This window comes from Emydura macquarii, unplaced genomic scaffold (genome assembly GCF_026122565.2).
Source record: "Emydura macquarii macquarii isolate MOO-44397 ecotype Brisbane River unplaced genomic scaffold, CSIRO-AGI_Emac_v2 contig_1253, whole genome shotgun sequence".
In the NCBI taxonomy this organism is placed as follows: domain Eukaryota; kingdom Metazoa; phylum Chordata; order Testudines; family Chelidae; genus Emydura; species Emydura macquarii.
In genome coordinates, this window is record NW_027131390.1 from 57,843,724 (window position 1) to 57,865,235 (window position 21,512).

The 21,512-nt window shown below is 40.7% G+C and overlaps 1 protein-coding gene across 5 annotated transcripts in view; it reads right to left on the minus strand.

The window, feature by feature from the left end:
* Window positions 1-21,512, minus strand: part of SPATS2L (spermatogenesis associated serine rich 2 like) — a 109,695-nt gene that overhangs the window by 43,200 nt on the left and 44,983 nt on the right. For all 5 annotated transcript variants that reach the window (XM_067548953.1, XM_067548949.1, XM_067548951.1 and 2 more), the window contains exons 3-6: window positions 15,432-15,540; window positions 11,661-11,710; window positions 10,345-10,585; window positions 199-399 (exon numbers count right to left, since the gene is read on the minus strand). In XM_067548953.1, coding sequence (XP_067405054.1) covers window positions 199-399; window positions 10,345-10,585; window positions 11,661-11,710; window positions 15,432-15,540 — 601 coding nt within the window. The remainder of the gene's footprint in view (window positions 1-198; window positions 400-10,344; window positions 10,586-11,660; window positions 11,711-15,431; window positions 15,541-21,512) is intronic.

Consider the following 21,512-nt stretch of genomic DNA (forward strand, 5'->3'; position numbering starts at 1 on the left):
AATGATGAGGAGAGTGAAAAAACCCACACACAGGTCTTCAGTAAAAAGCAATACTCCCTGATATCCCATTCCTAATGCATTGCTTCTCCTTCTCATGTCAGCTCTCTTAGATGCAGTTCTCCTATGATGCACTGCAAATCTGATCAACTCAATGAGCAAAGACTGATGAATTGCAATAAAAAAAGAAATCAGTTTTACCTCTTTTCTTGATTGAATCATCTGGTTTTGTTTCAAGATGGGCTGTAGGGATGGATGATTTAACTGCGAATGTTTTTGACTTCGGTCTGCCTATGTTACACTGAGATTGAACTGATGACTGAAAAGTATCTCGCTGTTCTGTTCCACTTATAGACTTTAGGTTTAAATCAACAGATATCTTCTTGTGCTCTAGGCTTTTGTCTGCAAGAGAACATCAAATAGAGAGTAGGGAGTAACTAAGATTCATTGTTATTGGATCAGAACTTTTCTGCATTGGTAAAAAGACATTTCTGTTTCACCGGTGTACATTCTACAGAAAACCTGAAGGACTGATAGAACAGAATTACAATGGCTCCATGACTAAAACCCAATGTGAGCAGATTTTTGTGGTTCACCAATCTAAAAAAATGATAAAGAGATTTGACTTTTCTATGTGGATATGGTAAAAATATCTTACTCCTTAAACTAAATACTCCATTAATTTTAATCTTTCTTCAAATATTGTAGGCCTGAACTAGATAGGAGTAAATCTGCATTAGACTGGAGTAGCACAGGGAAGAAACAGGCCACTCAATTTTCAAGTATGAAGGTGTGGTGTGGAGAGTGCTGTGACCGTTTTACTGGTGTATATGGGATTAGAAGGTATATTGACGATAATAAAAAAATGGAAAATACACAAAAATAGCCAAGTTAGGAAAACTTCTGTCTGTGGAAGCAAGAAATATCAGGCTTTCAGAGTCCTAATTATGCAGAGTGTAAATGCAAATTTTCACCTTCTCAGTTCAGATATAGTAGTCTGCACACAGGAGTGGGAGCCAAGAACTCAAATTTACATGCAAGTCACTCAGGCCTTGCCTATGCTACAGAGTTATGTCGACAAAAGTCAGCTTTTGTCTACAAAACAGTGGAGGTGTACACATTACAATGATCCTTGTGCCAACAAAACTGTCCTGCTTTGCTGACAAAATAAAACCACCTCGACGAGAGGTGTAGAGCTTTTTACAGCAAAGTTAGATTGACAAAATGTCAGTGTAGATACTGAGCTTGATTATGTCGCTGTAAATGGCCTCCAGGAGGTGTCCCACAATGCCCATCCTGACCGCTCTGGTCAGCAGTTCAAACTCTGCTGCCCTGCAGACAGGTACACAGGCATCAGGCCCCTACCCTTTTAAAGGTCCTGGAATTTTTGAAATTCCACTCCCTGTTTGCTCAGCATGGAGAGTTCACATCTCATCTTCCCAGCTGACCATGGCAGCTCCATGCAGCAAACGCTCTCACGCTTGGAGCGCACCTGAGTTGTTATATCTGCTAGCTCTGTGGGGAGAGGAGGCTGTGTAGTCACAGCTCCGCTCCAGTCATAGGAACTTCGATATCTACAGTCAGATTTCTCATGGCACTTTGGATAAGGGCTATGAATGGGACACACATCAATGCTGTGTGAAGATAATGGAGCTGAGGTAGGTGTACCAGAAGGCGAGGGAGTCCAGCCAAGCACCAGAGCGACGGTTTAAGACTTGCCTCTTCTATAAGGAGCTGGATGACATCCTCAACGGTGACCCCACCTCCACTGCCAAGAGCCCCATGGATACTTCGGGGGGGCTGAAAGCACTGGACAACAGACTCAACCCTGAGGACAAAGTGGTAGACGAGAAGGTTGAGGTGGAGGATGCGAAGAGACAGGAGACAGGGTTGTCCATTATCGTGGTGAGCCAAGACCTCTTCTCAACTCAGAAGGGTTCGAGCTAGTCCCAGCACTTCATCTCTGGTGCGTATGATGCAGGAGGGGAGCCCTTATAAGTGATCTTTTTGAGTTGATGCTGCCCAGTTATATGAGGTAGGGCTGTTCTTTGCTACATTATATATGCTGAAAATGGGTTGAGGGATAGAAATGTAAAAGACTAGCTGTGTGTGCGTGTGCTTCACATTTCCCTGTGCAGATACGCAGAGAGGCGAAACAGTGTGTTAATGCACACCGAGATTTCATGGGAATATTCCAGACAGCTCTCTAGGAAACTTTCCTGGAGGTACTTGCCAATCCTCTGCTGAAGGTTCCTTGGCAGAGCGGCTTTGTTCCTTCCCCCTATTGTAGAGCTGCTTTGTTCCTTCCCCGTTGTAGAAAACTTTCCAGTGCCAATTGGCAATCATTTGTGCAGGGACCAAGGCAGCACACAGGTGAACAGCACAGGAAACCGATCTGAAGCCGCACGCATGCAAGAGATGCACCCTTGCATTCTTGCTTACCTCAGGAGTGAGATATCGGCTTAAACGACCACTGCCTGTGGAAAATGGTGGCAGAATTTACAATTTGGTCCCTAGTCGCTTGCAGTGATTGCCTTAGAAAATCACCAAGATCCTTTTCCTCATCTTGAGCGCACCTCTCCCTCCTCAGGCCAAACTCACCATGGTTAGGATGTTTGCTGAGCTGTGTGCTTGCCAATGATTCGATGCACTAACAATCATGCTTCTGTTAATTGTTTTTTGCGCTTCTACAGATGTGGTGTTCAGGGGAACCCCCAACACACCGGCGGAGCACCTCCGCCAAATAAGGAAGCAACCAAGGAGGAGCAAGGAGGACATGTTTCGAGAAATGCGCCAATCCTCAGATGCCAAAAAACAAGAACACAGGATGTGGAGAGAGATTGTAAATGATAAAAGATGGTTACTTACCTCGTAACTGTTGTTCTTCAAGATGTGCTGCTCATGTCCATTCCATTGTAGGTATGTGCATGCCTCCATGCATGGTTACTTGAACTTTTTTCCCTTTAGCAGTACCCATAGGGCTGGCTCTGGCACCCCCTGGAGCCCTGCGCACATGCCGTGGTATGAGGTGCTGCTGGCCCTATGACCCCTCAGTTCCTTCTTACCGCCAACTCCGGCAGTGGAGGTGGGGGTTGGTCATGGAATGGACATAAGCAACACATCTCGAAGAACAGCAGTTACAAGGTAAGTAACAGTCTTTTCTTCTTTGAGTGCTTGCTCATGTCAATTCCATTGTAGGTGATTCATAAGCAATACCTGGGAGGTGGGCTGGAGTTATGGATGCGCTGCCTGCAGCACCGCTCTGCCGAAGCCCGTGTCGTCCCGTGCCTGCTGGACGATGGCATAGTGGGACATGGTGTGTACAGATGATCAGAAGGCAGCCCTGCAGATGTCTTGCACAGACACTCTCACTAGGAAGGCTGTAGATGAAGCTTGAGCTCTGGTTGAGTTGGCAGTAATTATCCTTGGAAGTGGTACCTTCTCTTGCTCATAGCAGAACTTGATGCAGGAAGTTATCCACGATGAGATGCACTGGGTGGAAACAGGAAGCCTTTCATCAGATAAGCCACCACGATGAAGAGTTGTGTAGATCTCTGGAATGGTCTCATGTGCTCGATGTAGAATGCTAACGCCCATCTAACATGTGCCACCTCTTCTCCAAACCATGCGGTTTGGGAAAAACCACAGGGAGAAAAATATCTTGGTTATAATGAAATTGGGAAACGACCATGGGCAGGAAGACTAGGTACCGAATATTATGCAGCACACAGCAGGCTGCTATGACTATGGGAATATTTTCCTCATTTAGATCTAACCTGCCATAAAGGCAGTGCCAGCGAGCTTTTAATCTGCCAAACGCACATTCAACTGTCATTCTGAACCTGCTCAGCCTATTTTTTAAGCACTCATGTAAGTTTCCTGTCTAAAGCTTCATGAGTCAGGGGAGTAAGAAGCATGTTGGTTCTCCCAGGATCACTATGGGCATTTCAACGTCCCCCACTGGAATCTTTTGGTCTGAAAAGAAAGTTCCTGCTTGCAGCTTTCTGTACAGGCCAGTGTTCCTGGAGATGCACGTGTCATGCCCCTTCCTGACAACACGGCATTGACATCAGTGAAACTACCAAGGTGATCCACAAGTGCCTGTAAAACCATAGAGAAATACCCCCTTCTATTGATGTATCCATCTGGAGTCTGGGGCCAAAATTGGGATATGCGTGCCATCTATTGCCCAGCTGCAGTTAAGGAATCATATGCGTGCCATCTATTGCCCCGCTGCAGTTAAGGAATCCCATTTCTGCAAAGACATCCACTGTTTCATGCACATTTCCAAGACTCTCAGTCTTTCATAGCAGCATACAATTAATGGCCCTGCACACTTGTGTTAACGCAGCCCCAATGGTGGACTTCCCGATTCCACACTGATCCATGACTGGCCGGTTGTAGTCTGGAGTTGCCAGCTTCCACAAAGCAATTGCCATGTGCTTCTCCACCAAGACGGCAGCTCTTATTTTGGTGTCCTTGCACCACAGCACTTGGGTGAACTCTCACACAGTTCGAGGAAGTTCTCACACAGTTCCACATCTGAAAGTTCTGCAGCCACTGCTCATCATCCCAGGCCTGCATAATGATGAGATCCCACCACTCAGTGCTTGTTTCCCAACCAGGACAGTCCACTGTGTGCAGCTGCTCTGTGAATGCCAAAAGTAATCTGGCATTGCTTCTTTCTATGGCACACAGTAGGTCAGGCATCTCAGATTCCTGTTCAGTTTGGGAGCTCATGACATACTGCATGAGCAGCTACAATGCTCATAACAGTGACCACAACAAAAGAGCAGTACAGGATCCATCTTTTCAGGAAGAGATGTTGGGCGCACAGTAAATAGGGACCTTTGAAAAATAGTGTGAAACATAGCTGGAAGCCCATGGAATGATGTGACAGAAAAAACTGCATCATGGGATGTTGAGCCTGCACCCATGATGCACTGTGATCCACTGTCTTCCCACAACTCCTAGCGGCACAAGGTGGCGAGTAGCACAGTGGGATAGCTACCCACAGCGCACTGCTCTCACTGTTGATGCCACAACACCAACTGTGGATGTGCTCTGCCAACAGAAGCAGTGTTGTGTGAACATGCACAAGCCATGCAATTACAGCAGTTTATGATCATGGGCATAACTTGCGTCGACAAAACCCTTTAGCGTAGACAAAGCCTTAGCGCTTGTGTGTCTCAGTTACTGAAATTCACATAGTTTTTGCTTTAAAAAAAACCTGATTCTTACACTAAATCATGCTATTCTCACTGATTAAGTGATTTTTAACAAAAATAGTTAAGGCAACCAGTCTAGCAGCTAAAGCAGCAGACAGGGAATCAGCACTCCTGGGTTCTATCTCCATATCTGTCCCAACTTGATTTGTAACACCGAGCACATTGTTTGTAAAGGGCTTTGATATCCTTTGTTTAAGTGCAAAATTACTATTATTTAACTTAATTAACAGTTTTGAACATTCATGAAGAAAAAGGACAAATGAATAAAATCTTTCCTCTTAAACAAATCTACTGTGACCAATGGTTATACTTTAAAAACAGTTTCTACCTTTATATATTTCATCTGTTATTTACCTTGGCATCTTGTTTGAAATGTCAAATATTCTACTTTGCAACCCTGTAGCAAAAAGATCGACATAGCCTAGCAAAAAACCTCTAAACATGTTGCAACAAGACTTTCAAGTTCAACTGAGGAAATTCAGCAAAATTAAAGTAGTTTGGGAAAGTCTGCATCAAATCCCTACAGAACTGTGCCAGCTCAGGAACACTTACATCAAAGATTAGGGACCTGTGACTCTCTCAAACATCTAAATGGGGGGAAAAAATCAGTGGCTCGTGTAATAAGAGTTAAAGGAGTAAATTTTTGTGGCTTTCTGTATTTCATGAGGGCTTTGAACAGTAACACGCAAGACTAAGATGTGATCTCTGGTGTATTGACGGCTAAGTGTTTATCAGATCTGCTAGTAATGACACCTGCTCACAGAAACTCACTCTGAGTCCCCTGCTGCGCTACAGACCGTGGAATATGTGTTTTATCTTTGTATATTCAAAACCTTAAAAAATATTGCCATGGCAGAATCATTTGCTGGAAGAGGAAAAACTTTCTTGAGATGTAAACAGGCAGCTTGGGGGAGTTAGCACCATTGTCCTACATGAAAAAAAACTGAGAAAAGTGGGATTCAGAATGATCTTTGTGTATCCAGTTTCACAAAATCATAGAAATGTAGGGCTCAGAAGGACCTCGAGAGGTCCTCTAGAGTGCAGCCTCCTGTGCTAAGCCAGGTCCAGGAAGGTTTCAGTTAAGTCTAAAAAACAATAACGTGGCAAGATGGTGCTTAACATTTCTGAGCCTGATATAAGTTTAGTATTAAATTATAGTGCCTAAGAGGTTACATGAGCTGATATTTAGCTATTTTTGGGACATTCTTTTAAATTTTGGAGGTTTCAGAGTCACTGTTAACACCTCTGCCCTGGGAAACAGTGCCATGGGATCTTTAATTATGTGTGATCCAGAACTGGGTTTAGATCTCACTTGAAAGATGGCACCTGCAGCAGCACAGTGCCCCTAGCACCATGCGGGTTGTTGGTTAAGTATTAAATCAAACTACCCTCTACTGAATCACCGTCACTTCCTGAAACACCTGGTTTTATCTGACAGTTTATCTTCTAAGTACTGTCTTGACGTGACCATACTTAAACCGTGAGTTCTTATAAGATCATAGGAAAAGATGGTATGGCTGCAGAAAGATGTATCTGAAAGCACCATGTTAGAGAAAGATCATTAATTAAATGGATGCATTCAACAACACACAATTAGTGTTCATTGGGGTAAGCCTTTTCTAAAAGAGAAATAGCAGTTGTTTAATGTACAGTACCAGTTAGAACAGTCCCCAGGCAGTGTTTCAACTGCAATGGGATTCCCTATCCCCACTTTGATAAATGGTTGAATCAGAAGTATTTTAAATATACTAGGCCAAATTCTGGTTGCATGTAAATGGAGAGAGGGCATAGATGGGACATCTAGCATCGTGGTGCTTGCACACAATGGGTTAAAACTATTGGGGAGTGCTAGCCCACCAAATACATTTGAAGGAGACAACTGCTGTTTGATGGCGCAGTCCCAAAGAATGGAGCAATGATAATAATGATTTGATAGCAGACACAGAAGGGGCCAGATCAAGCAGGGGTAGCTGAGAACTTCTGAGCCTGAGATGTACGCTCCAAGAGTAATGCTGTGAAGCAGTCAATGGGGAGGACATATCCAGACCCTCAATGACCAGTTGTAAAAGCTGATCCAGTCTCAGTCACTTAATTCCTCCAGTGCTGCGGGTTTATGTTCATACTGTTTAGTGGCCAGCAAGGTAAGCAACAAGTAAGCTGGACTTCACTCTAAATCTTCTCTTAGTTTTATAATCCGCGGACTCTTATATCACAACTCTGAGTAAAAAAAAGTTTCTTAAAGAAACAATAACAAAAGGTAACTAAACTAACGAGTGATGGACTGTTTCCAGCAGTAACAGCATTAAGCAGCAAACAGGTGAGCAACACAAGGTGAGCAAACGTCAACTGAAGACAGTGGTCAACTGGTTACCCTCCACCACAACATGGAGGATAGTGGAGTGTGGTGTGAAGGGAAGCAATTAGCTCTGCTGCATTCTCCCTTCTTGTCCCAGAAACACCTATGTGTTGAGGATTTCATGGCTCAGGGAGCTAAGTTAGGGAAGGGGAGGCAGAGGGCTAATGCTGCAACCTCTCCCACCTCATGCTGAGGGAAGCTTAAAGAACTCTAAGGAGACATTTGAGCCCTGAGCAGAGGCCAGTGTCCTCACTAGATCATGAGCATCCGAAGATTGCAAGGAGGAATTCCCCTCCACTTCCACAAAGCCCTGCCCAGGCCCATGCCCCATGAATAGGAACAGGCAGGGTATCTTAATCCCTATGTTAGTAAACCTACATAGGAACACTGGCCTCTGGCCTAAAAGTGTGGGCCATAAAGTCATACCATGCTTGTCGTTGCCTAAGCTCATTCATTCAAATGATAATTTTTGGGCTTGAAGAGCTGGAAATACATTTAAAATGCCCCCTCACCAAAAAACAACCCTGGGCCCAGTATCCAGGAGGCCAAATATACGTACTGCTCAGAGCAGAGATGGGAACTGACAGCATTCATAAATGTCTGATGGATAAAGAATGCAAGAACATTGGAAAACACAGAAGTGAGTGAAGAAAAAAAAAAGGCAACAACAAATAAAACAAAGGGAGCATTTGAAACCAAAATGCTTAGAAATGCTAGACTGAATTCCAAATTGTTTTCCAGCACTTCAGTGAATGCCATTTGTCTTGATCAGAAGCCTCAAGAGTATGGCATCTGACCTCTGTGGGATCCTACTCAATATTCTGACATGTACAATTCTTTTAACTTCAATACGTGTTTAGCAATACGTACATATATTGCTTCTTTGACCTTAATGAGGCTGCTGTAGCGCTTTTTCTATGGAATCAACATAGGGCTTTTATCTCCACATGCGCAAATTGAAAGTGAACTAAAGGAGAAACTCTTTCCACCACCATTTCAGAACGTTGCCAGGAAGTTATTTTCCTAAATTTGAATGTTGCTGTGACATAGTAGAATTAAGGAAGTATTTGCTTCTGATGCAGGAAATTTGCGATTATACTTTCGTTTTCTTAAATAAGTAATACTATTTGGATATAGTTAATGTCATTGATTGCAATTGCCAGACAGAAGAATCCTTAAATCTTTTTACATGTTTTATTTTATATTTATCTATCTAATGTCTGTTTGCATCAACTAAAAGAGATGGAAAAAACACCTAATCCACTTGCCACACACACAAAGTCCCAAATAATGTGGGCATTCTCCTTAAAGCACACGGCTACCTTACACTCACATCCACCAATGTTTTGAAAATTTAATGGAAACTTAAGTCCCAGTTAGGTATGTCTATCTGTATTCATGCACCTTACCAACTTTGAAAATCCCAGCCTTGATGAGACCTCCAAGACACTTACTGAGGCATTCTGACATATTTGTAGCCATTATCAGATATTAAAGAGAAAATAATATACATGAATATTTATAGACTGCAGAATAAATGATCATTATACTTTGATATGGAAATTTGAAACTTCTTAGTCACAACACATTTCTAGCTATATGAATTGAGAGCCTTTGCTGAAATATATAAGAACATTATATAAGACGCATTAACCATGCATCTCTTTTTCAAGACAGAGTTCCTTTATGATAAGTAGTTTTGCTCGGCTATTTGTTTTGCTGGAATTTGTAACTAGTTGGCCAGAGGCTGGCACCATCACCAAAGTGTTCTATAAGTAGCTCAAAATCAGTTTCAGGACAGCTATACATTTGGCACAAACCTTTAAAGTTGGGTTTGAGTAGCATGTTTGTAATCATGAACAAAGTGACTTCAAGGAAAGCTCCTTTAGTATAATGCTACTTTTATGTATTGATTAAGGTTTAACAAGAACAACAACAGTGGCATTGATCTAGGCCCTTCAGAAGTTTTGAAATGCTAGGAGTTGGAAAACATAACAGCAAGAAGTACAATTAAAATAAACATGAACTTTATGGAAGGATATTTGAAGGCAAAAGCATGTAAGTTTTCACTGAGTATCTTCCTCAGAAGGGTGAGGTTTGTTTTCACTGATGTTACAAAAAACCAAATAAATCTCATTTCAGAATAACCCCATGTAGGGAGTCTGCTGCTTTCCTCACTGCCTCCAGGAGTTCCAGAATCACTATGCAAATGCTGGTTGAACAGCATGTATTCTGAGGATCTTCCAGATTGAATCTCTCAGTAGTAGGGCCAGGGAATGGTCCCAGGAAAGTCATTGGGAGTTTTGAAGCTATTCGCTTAGATAGGGACTACCTAGCATGTAAATAAAAGCAGAACTTTGTCTAAGCAATAAAGGAATAATGTGATATTCCATGAACCCTTAAAGCTAAGAATACTTTGGGCTCTTTTGTGGGGCTTGTTGCTGCTCTCTCTCTCTCAAACACTCAACTTCCTGTATTGTCTGGCGATGGGGCACGTTCAAGTAGCCTAAATAGACTTTAGTCCTTTTTTCTCTTGAGATAAGGACATTTAGGTCTTGATCTTGCAAAGAGAATTGTGCCCATGTGGGGTCATCCTACTTGGTTCTCATTGCAAGACTGGGGCCTATTTTGCCCAAACACAGCTGTCTGCTTGATTTTTTTAAATTAAATTTTACATCACTTCAGTAAATGTGCCAAGTTCTTTGTGCATGCTGGCGTGGCCCAGGCATGGTTATAAAGATGCCTTCTGTCAAGCAGACTCACCTGCAATTTCTGGATCTGCTTGCACCACCTCCTTAAATCCACAGCTTTTGTCCTCATGAGAAATTACTTCTGATTTCTCATTGGCAGAGTCGCTGGAAGAGTTATCCTTGTCAAATCCATTCAGATGGCAGCCATATATCCCTGAGGGCTCTAGGGAAACCTTTTCAGTTCTATCATTCTTCCCTTTGGTATCTTTATTGCCTTGATGCTGTTTAGATTTGCTTCTTTTTCTTTTATTGTTCTAAATTGAGAAATATTGCAAGGAAAGAAACATTACACAGCATAGGTCAGACTAACTCAAAATATGAGCAATAAATTGTTCATACTTTTCAGTTCTGAAAAATGCCTCATAAACTGTAATCTCTGTAATGATATTTATAGACCATGATGTATTGTGATATGGTTTATCTGTTCAACTGAATATATACACTGTTTGAAACAAAAATAAAATACAGTATAAGTTAGAATCCTACACCACGTTCATTTTTTCAAAGTACCTGCTTTGCATTATGCTGCTTCCACAAAAGTTTGCAATCAGACTGGTTAAGCAGTTCATAATTGTCAATAGCAAACCCCAAAAGTACTGACCTCATAATGTGACTAAATCCTTGGAGAGCGTATTTAGTGAGTATGTACAAAATGGCATTTTGTTGTTTGCTTTAAATAAACAAAACCAGTGGAACTCATTCTGGCAGATGCCTACTAGAGAGTCCATGGCCACTGGGCAGACATAGCATCTCTTGTGGTTCTCCTCAAAACCAACAAAGGGGTTGCTCTGCAGGCAGTCCAGGACAGGCGCATCAGAGAATCAATCTGGTGGTGAGGGTCAGTCCTAGACATCTGGGGCATGATCTACATGCTTTTGTGCATGTGCGTCTAACTTGATAATTATCCTTATACATTGCCCCCAACACAGATTATTCATACTCCTGGCAGCTGTAGCCTAACTTTGGGTGATTGTGGGAGACTCTACAAGGGGCTGCAGCTGGCCAGAGTACAGGTATATATTAAGGCGCCTTGTGCAGTGTATGTGTATTATTTTGAGGAGCCATTCTGTGTATGTCTAGAGTTTGGTTCCCATGTGTGTACCCTACTGACCTGGAAATCCTGCCTGAACAGCAAGCTAGAGAGATAACAATAGAGGTGAATTAGAAAATAAGGCACACATTTACTTTGAAGTTTTTTGAACAGAGGTGTGGATCAAATCACTTATCACATTAGCAAATTAGCACAAGATTTGGCAAGGATTACTGCTACACTTTACGGAACACTGATAAATGGTGATAATGTTTTAGCTCTTAAGAGTGAGCCCTTACCTTCTTTTTCCCTGTCATATTCCATTCTTTTAGTACATGAACTGCACTACCTATAGTAGGAAAAGATAAAAACACTTCAACAAATATTCAGAGGTGATAAAGAACAACTCTGATTCCCAGTCTCCTAGGTAGGTGATGCTTCTTATGTTTCCATTTATTTTTGCAAGTGTTTTATATGTTGGAGAAACAATGTATCTGATGTATTTCCACTTTCTATGTCCCTCGGTGTCATATTTATTTGATTTACAGTTCATGCATAGTTTTATTATTTTCATCTACCTGTCTCCCTATCATATAACTAGTATTTTTTCATCATTCTATTTTGGAGTCTAGGAAAAATTTTCTTACAAATTCTCTAAATAAGATACACTTATGGTAGGAAAAACAGTGACACAAACTTGTATATGGTGAGTATCTATAGATACTGTATCTATAACCTTCTGGTTTGAAATCTCTAATGTTTCACATCAGACTATAGCATGCAGGCTGCTTAGCATAGGTGCTCTTTGTGGCCCTGAATCAGCAAAGTGCTTAACCAGGTATTTAATCACCTGCTTAAGTTCCACTGAAACCACTAAAGTGCTTTGCTGAATAGGGATGGGATAAACTCATGTGTTTTCAACTAAGGATGAATTGGGGCCAAAGGTACTAAGGTAGCCTGGTACAGTACTAACAGTACTTACCTCTTTAAGACAGTCTAGCTGATACACTAGTGAACGGTTATTTAAAAAGAAAAAAATATTTTAAAATATCTCCTGCAAAATATCTGACATATTCAGAAGACATGATGGTGAAGTAAAAAGGCTTTATTGGCACTCTTTTAGATGATCTGCCTAATTCACTCATCAAAAACAGTCATCTCAAACATATGCCAATGAACCACATGATTATGTACAGTCTATCGATACTCTGGACAACTCTTAAAAAAAAAATCTATAGATGAAAAGGCCTTTTAGTTCATCTAACACCGTGGTTCTCAACTAGGGGTATGTGTACTGCTGGGGGTACACAGGTCTTCCAGGGGATAAGTCACCTCATCTAGATATTTGCCTAGTTTTACAGCAGGCTACATAAAAAGCACTAGCGAAGTCATTACAAATTAAAATTTCATACAGACAATGACTTGTTTATACTATTCTATATATACTATACACTGAAATGTAAGTGCAACATTTATATTTCAATTGATTTATTTTATAATTATATGGTAATAATGAAAAAATAAGCAATTTTTCAGTAATAGTGTGCTGTGACATGTGCTGTGACACATATTTTTATGTCTGATTTTGTAAGCAAGTAGATTTTAAGTGAGGTGAAACCTGGAAGTACACAAGACAAATCAGATCCTGAAAGGGGTATAGTAGTCTGAAAAGGTTGAGAGCCACTCTTCCACATGTATATTGTATGTAGATGACTGATTGTTCCTTAATGCATACTTACTACTATTGGGCACAATCTAATTTTAAACTCTAGCAGTGTCACACACACTAAACTAATCCATCATGTTTATGCTAGATTGTATGACTGGGTAAAAAGAAGTGTCATAAGGCATTAACACAACATTTATTTGCTTTATTTCTTTGGATTTTTAAAATGACAAGGAGGCACCTATTATTTAAAACATAATAGGTTTATATAAATAAAATAAACAGCAATCACATAAGGTATAATAATATTGCAGCACAAAAATAAAATAAATTCCCCACTTTTGCCAGGCCATGCATCAATTAGGAAAAATTGCTGTAGCTTGTAAAAGTAAAAATTGTTATAATTACATATAATTCATTCATCCAGATCCATGTGAGGGCAGATAAAGACTGTGATTTCCTGTTCCCCCTAAATGCATCAAAATCCTACTGTTGTCAATGGCAGTGATAAATGGAGAGCAGGATGCCTCTATCAAGATGCACCATATGGATCTGATGGAAGAATTTTAATGCATGTGCGTATAATTTTTGTGTTTGCATTTCCTTTCTGTATCTCAGTATGTAATTTCTGGCCCAGGCTGACTGATGCCTCTTACCATACATTTCAGAAAGTTATTCTAAAACAGATATCTGTATGTATAGCTATATATCTACATCTATAAATATCTTCTTTTTTAACATAACATATATAAAGTGAGTAACACAGTGAGCTACTCATAATGTATCTATGGGTTATACTGAAGCCAGGCTACATAGACCACTCAGCAGCTGCTATTTGTTTTTGAATATGCCTAGACCTTTTGAGGCCAGTAAACATATAGTAACTCTTAAAGCAATTCTAACACCCTGACGTTTGACAGGATTTCCTACTGGTGTGCCAAGTATAGTAAAAATAGTTTCTTACAAATCAAAGGACTTTAAATGAAAACTCAAAATTACAACTGTTACATTTTTACCAAGAGTGTTATTTAAATACAAATGACTTTTCATTTGTCATCAGAGATGGGATCAAGCTGTAAAATTTGAAACTGGCTCCAGATTCAGAATGCCCCAGAGTTTCACTGGAGACTTGGTTCAGCCAATTATAAAGGTAAAGGTTATTTGCAAAATTCAAATCTATGTTTAAATTTCAACAACATATACAAAGTTCAGGGGTGTTTAGATCTGGGCATTTGCTTCAGAACCATCCTTGCTTTTTATCATTGGTAACCTTCTTCTGACACATTCACTTTATATTTAGAGACACTGTAGCTTTGAAAACCACATGTTTTATCTTCTTTATTGTTCAATGTTTAGAAGCAATCTTTCAAAGGCTGAATAGGATATGAAAAATGGAATGATTTTTATGTATTGCAGTAACACCAAAGGATCCCTCCAGGGATGGATCACTTGACGATTACCTGTTCTACTCTGAAGCACCTGGCATTAGCCACTGTCTGAAGACAGGATACTGGGCTAGATGGACCATCGATCTGACCCAGTATGGCCGTTCTTATGACCCTATCCGGGCCCAATTGTACAAACACACAATAAAGTGACAGTTCCTTTCCCAAAGATATTATTTCTATCTATCTATCCATCCATCTCATTTTTTTATATGCCCCCCCCCCCCCCCCCACAACTACCATAATATCTGAGCACCTCACTATCTTTAATGTATTTATCCTCACACCACCACTGTGAGATGGGGATAGTAACACTTCCCTATTTCACAGATGGGGAACTGAGGCCCAGACATACTAAGTGAACGAGATCATGCAGAAAAGTCTTTTGTGTAGTGTGGAATTGATCCTGAGGCTCCTGAGTTAGTGCCCTAACCACTGGACCATCCTTTCTCTCTAATTTAAGATAAGATGAGACAAGTGAATGTAGCAAATGAGAGAGGCAAGGAGGGGAAGGAGAAAGGGTGTAATACACATGGGCTATATGTGCATAATTAATAATTCAAAAAACTTTTTAAAAATATAAATAAGTAAATAATTATCAGTGATCCCTACTGGCCTTCATCCTAGCTACTGTTGGGTGGCAATTTCCAGAAGTGGGTTTTGATGAGGGATTTGAAGAAGAGGGAAGAGATTTTTCAGACTAGATTGGAGGGGGAGTCCCACACATAAAGAATGATGTGGCAGAAAGTGCAAAGTGAATAATTAGGCAGTTCAGGCTGGCATCACTGGGAGTGAAGATGACTAGGAATTAACATAGAAAATGTATAGACAAGCTGTCATGGTTCTCCACGTTTCAACAGAATTACAGCCCACATTTCAGGCAACTAAAAAGGGAGTGAGCTCTTCAGTATTTAGTGTTAATTCCTCATGCTTTAGTGAGATATGTACAGTATACTCACCATCCATAAAAGCTTGAACTGCCTTGTCTACATTGTTATCAAATTGCTGTAACACCAGAACTATTTCATTATTGCTTTTGTTAGGAACAATTGATCGAACTGCATTTATCTGGAAAAAAAGAGAAAATATGCAGTTTTAGCATATTCCTTTTTAGATTAAATAAAGTCATGGAAAAGAAAAAAATGCACACATGTATCTGAGCTGCTTGCAGTTTTGTAATAGGTTATTTGTACAAAGTAATACTATACATCTTCTGACCCACTGCATGCAACCAACACAAGCAATTGTTTCTAGTGATTAGAACTGGTAGTCAGGACTCCTGGGGCCAAATCCTGCTGTCAGTTACATCTGATGTAAAGTGGGAGTAACTCCATTGACAGAATGTAGCCCATTGTTTCTATTCCTGGATATATCACTCGGAAGCCTTGTCTACTCTACAAATGCTTTGCTGGTATAGTTATAGCAGTACAGCTACGCCAGCAGAGTTCCCTTGCATAGACACAGCACATACCAAAAGAAAGAGTTCTTCTGCCACTGCAGAAATATCACCTTTCTAAATGATGTTAGCAATGGTGACAGAAGTCCTCTTCTGTCAGCATACTTGCATTTACATAAGGGGATTTGCCAGCATAGTTTTGTCGGCTGCTGGTGGTGTTTTTTCACATTCCTGACTAACATAGCTATGTCAAAGCTATATTAGTCAGGAGTGTGAACATAGCTTTGTAGGAAGCACTGGCCTGACACTGTGTGACTATGAACAAGTCACAGAGGACAGAGAAACTAATTAACATCTATAAAATGGGTTTTAAATATAGACTTATCTTGCAGAGGAGTGTGGCAAAGCTCTGTTAATTCCTGTTTGTAATGTGCATTGGGATTCTCAGATGGTTGCAAAATATTCTAATTAATAAAAAAAGTCATATGCTAAAACGAAGAGAACGTCTAAAGCTAGTCCTCCGTTTTGTCAGTCATTATAAATGCAGTCTTGAGAGCAAAGATTTGAAAACCTTTCGTATTAAATATCTTACAACGACATGGTGGACCAAATACATCCCTGCTGCACTCTGCTGAAGTCAATGGACTTACACTAGGGATGTTTGGCACTTTGGGCCAGATCCTCAACCTATGTAAAATGACGTTGCTCCATTGACTTCAGGACCAATTTACACTAAGGATCTGTTCCACTGGGTTTTGAATACAATATTTCCATTGGAAATCATCTTGATATTTTAATGTCTTATTCCCACACAACATAGCTGAAAGTAAATAAAATGTATGTCAAACACATTGCATATATGTCTTGTATATGCTACTCAAGCTTTACTGGGCATTTAAATATAAAAACTCAGTTAGAAAAATAAACTAACACAGGCCACTGGCAGCACTTTCAGAAAGAGAAGGATCAGTGCCAAAAAAATCTGATTGTTCCTGATCAGCTTTCTGTGCTCTTTTATTGAGAAATCCTGCATGCATTGATTATCACCTTATTGCACTGCAAGCATTATCTGGCACTCATTACTAGCCTGCTCTCTAAGGGAATGATCCTTACATTTGTTTACATTTTATTGTTGGACTAGTAACTGAAAGCACATGCTGTTGTCTGGGTATAATTGGTAAAGTCATGCATGTAAAAAAAGCCAAAAATGGAGGGCTCTCTCACTTCCATGCACTGAGTTGTTGTGAGCAATGATGCTGTTTGTACGTGTTCCCCAAGGTCTATGCACAGAGCTGCCCACTGGCTGGAGGCACGACCACCTCCACTACCCCATGTAGCTGTTACTCCCACTGTCTCTGATCAACAGTCACATTCCAACCGCCACAGAACCTTCAGACTTCAACATTCCATCGAGTTCTCTCTGGGCTCAGTAATGATTCAAGCTGGTGATATTCTGCCCAAAAAGCGCTCTCAGCCATGCCTGTAGCTGTTTTTATCGCTTCACGCTGACCCAGAAGATATTCTAGGCTTATGAGTGGCACACAGACAAAGTGACAACCCCATTTGTTAGGTCTCAGCACTTTATCACAATCCTCCAATTATCCAAAAGCATTTTTCCCCCTCATATCTTCCCCTTGTTATAGGAGGCACTTAACTCTCTACATTCCTGTTTGCTCCAGGGTAATCCTGTAGGGTCCTCTTTCCAGGTCCTTCCATCCTCAACCCACAGAAATCATATTTTAAGGAGAGAGAACATCCCCATAATTTGATCTCAGCCTACAGATCCTTACACCATGGACAACTTGTAGGCCCACTTGCCTCATCTTCTTCCCCTTTGTCTTGGGGTCACCCCTGTTTTTGGCCCCTGTCCCACTCCTTCCCTAAAGTTTCTAGTTTGCCAAATCCCAGGAATTGACCCGAGCTCCTCCCCACACCCTTTCTGAGGTGCAGGATCCCAGGACTGTCCAACTTTTGGGTCTGGGCTTGGGCTGCTCTTCTCCTCGGAGCCTAGTTCTACCTTTTCCTTTTTCTCACCCTTTTCCCATGGGGTGGTTTTATTCTCCTCCTGTCTTGTATCGGTCCATCTAGGGTGGTTCAATTCTAACAACTCGGTAAAAAAAAATGATCCACCCGTTGATTAGTCTCTTCTTCTGTACTCATGAGCACTATATAAAGACGTCATGTTGTATGTGCCACTTTCCTTTATCTTACTGAATTATGAAGAGGGAACAATGTATGGGGGAGCTGAAAGTAATCCCTACAGTTAGGTTGCCTAACACCTTCCACTGTAAAAAATTATTGTGACCTTGTTTTGGGAAGCTCTCACACCTCCACTGTTTGCAACAGGTGTATGTGGTGTTAAGAACTGCCATTTCCCTTCTCTCACTTATGTTCCTCAGCCTGCCAAAATAATAACTCATCATGAACATTCTAAGGAACACAGCCCATGTCATTGCCAAAGAAGCAGCAGCAGCACCACATGCTCACTGGGGACACTTGGGAGATGCCAGAGCAGGAAGACAGCTGGGCTGAGACAGGCCAGACTCACCCTCTCAGGACCATACACCTGGACTTTGCACATGGCCCCAGCATCCCATACCCTTCTCAGGGGCACCACATGGGGCATCAGTCCCCCTGCCAACCTCTCAGGAGAGGAGAGAGCCAAGCTGGGCTCCCCCCTGCCACTGTGGACCTAGCAGTCTATTTGACACACGTGCATAATAGCCTTTTCCTGCTGTCAGACAATGTAGTTATTGTGATAGCTCAAGTAGTAAAGTCTGTGTTGCAGGTTCAGGCAGGGTCCAAGCATAATTTTTGCGGGTCCCGTACAAATTTATAACACAGGCCCCCTCCCACACACATACTACAATCCTTCATCCTATACATACAATCTCATGAGCCATGAAAAATGTTTTTCCTTATACTAATGGGGGTTGCATCCTGGGCCAGGCCACCCAGGGCCTCTGGGCCCTGGTAAAGTGTACCCTTCCCTCCATGTGGGGGCCCTGGGTTCAGGGTACAAAGCACACTGATGACACACAATGTGTTTTTATAATTATATGTACTAAAATTTGAATTTATCTTTTTCTTCTTTAAAAAATCTCGGAGATTAAATACAAAAACACTACGTTACAAGAACATGATTCAGATTGCAAAGTTAAAGCACTCAAAAGTTAGGAAATGCCAAATTTGCAGTTGCCTCATGCTATCGTAATTTGACCTCCATGTGCATATGAATTATGCTACATTCTTTAATTACATGATCACTTGCTTTTTTTTCCACAGAACCCGTCTCATACACTGCAAAGCATGGAAGCACAAGGGTTACTTGGGCAGCCAGAAATCTGTCATTTCCTAACTTTTGAATGCTTGTCTTTGCTATCTACCTTATGTTTTTTAACAGATTTTGTACATAATAATAATGTTAGGTTACATTTTTCATAAGGAGCTGCTCAGAGTGATTTTAAGAATCCCACTCTCATATGGGTATGGTTTGATTCAGCTGCTGCACCACTAATACCTTTATGTTAATGAAGACAGTGCTGTGTGAATTTTGGGGGAGGGGGAAGAAATGCTCTTTGCAGTCCAATACTCTTGCATCACTGAAATTCCATAATTTAGTTGCCGTTTTTAGGATCTGCTTTCTGTCAGCAAGCATGTGTGACTCAAGTGCCACCATGTTCTCTTTGGATTACAGTAGAATGGATCAACTCAAAGTTTTAAATCAAAACATTACCCTTTCATGCCTGGTGCTGGCATCTCATCAGATGAAATACATATCTGGCAAGGGACATATTGGTTGAAACAATTTAATATTTCATATGATTTCAAATCAACAAACAGTACATTTTTTTACTATAGTTGTCACTGAAACGGTAAAATTTGGCACAAGAAGTTGGAAATAGTTTCTTTCATAAGCACTGAAATAGCATTAATACCTGAGAATCTACAAAAACAAACATTTACAGTTAGTCTATATTTATACTGGTATTTCCTGGTTTTATTTATGAGAACTCAGAATATTTTCCTATTCAATGAAACCCAATCATAAGATGAAAAAATGCTAAATACAGACTAACGGAAAGTCAAATATTTGTAATGACTCCATGAATCATAGAAATGTAGAGCTGGAAGGAATCTTGAGAGATCATACAGTCCAGCCCCTGTACTCAGTAAACATAGACCATCTCTGACAGGTTTGTCTAACCTGTTCGTAAAAACTCCAGTGATGAGGATTCCACAACCTTCCTTAGAAACCTATTCCAGTCCTAAACCATCTTTATAATTAGAAAGATTTTCCTAACACCTAAACCTCCTTTGCCGTAGATTAAGCTCATTACTTCTTGTCCTACCTTCAATGGACATGGAGAACAATTGATCACTATCCTTTCTATAACAGCCCTTAACACAACAAACAAAACCACTATGCTACAAGAATATTATTAATGTTGCAAAGTAAAGTACCCATAATGCCAAATTTAGGAAATGCCAAATTTACAGTTGCCCCTGCCATCTTAATTTGGCACCTTTGTGCTTATGCACTGTGCTACAGTCTTTAATTACACAATAATTTGTCTTTATCTGGTCTAGATGTAAGGACTTTAAATATTTTTAAGGATTCCATGTCATTGTCTGGTTGCAGAACAGGCATTCTAGGGTACTAAGGCAATTAGCTAGCAGACGGTTTGAACCACTGACAATCATTTGTTAATGTGTTCCATTTTGGCAGATGAGAACAGCTGGGATGCTCTCACTGATGGTAGTTCCATTTGTACATTTGGGGATTAGACACGGAGCAGGTTTCCTCATTGATCTGGAGGAACCTGAGATTGCTCTCCTTGAGATTATGGGGCAAGGTCTAACTACTCTGTGTTTCAGTTTAAACCACTTCCTAAGAGCAATCAAAAACTTAAAATATAAACCCCCAGTCCTGCAAGTGACTGCACACAGACAGACCCCTGCATCCAAGCACAGCCCCACTTTAGACCAATATAGCAAAGCACTTAAACACTTTCTTACAGTTAATCACGTGGTTAAATCCTATTGTTTTAAGTCCTTTGTTGGACAGATTTAAGCACATGCTTAGATTTAAGCATGTTTATAAGCTTTGCTGCTTTGGGGCCTTAAGCATGTGCTTAATTTTGGACATGTGCTTAAGTCACACTGAAGTCATTGAGACTGGAGCACATGCTTAAAGGTTTTGCAGAAATAGGGACCGAGTTAATGGTTCTCTACAAAGATCCAGGGGTTTGTCCACAGCATGTCACTTGCAGAACTGAGCCCTAAATTATGGATTAATGAATTATTTGGGGATGTGCCAACAAAAGCAGCTGTGGCAACAAAATTCAGAAAAGGGGGGGAAATGTTTGCAAATCCCTTCAAGGTAGATTATTTCTACCCCAGTTTTATAAAGAATAAATCTTGTCAGACAAATTTAATTGGTTTTCATAGGATTTTTTTTTAAACGGGAAACCTCTGAAGACAGGGTCTTTGGATCAACTGAAAGGATATTAAACTGATTTTTTAAAAATAGGTATGGAACAACAGTTAACTTTGATGAGTGAGACATGCTCACAGAGGACAGAATGACACTGAAAATTTGGCCATATGTGGCTTCTGTCCACCTGAGACATCATGAAAACAA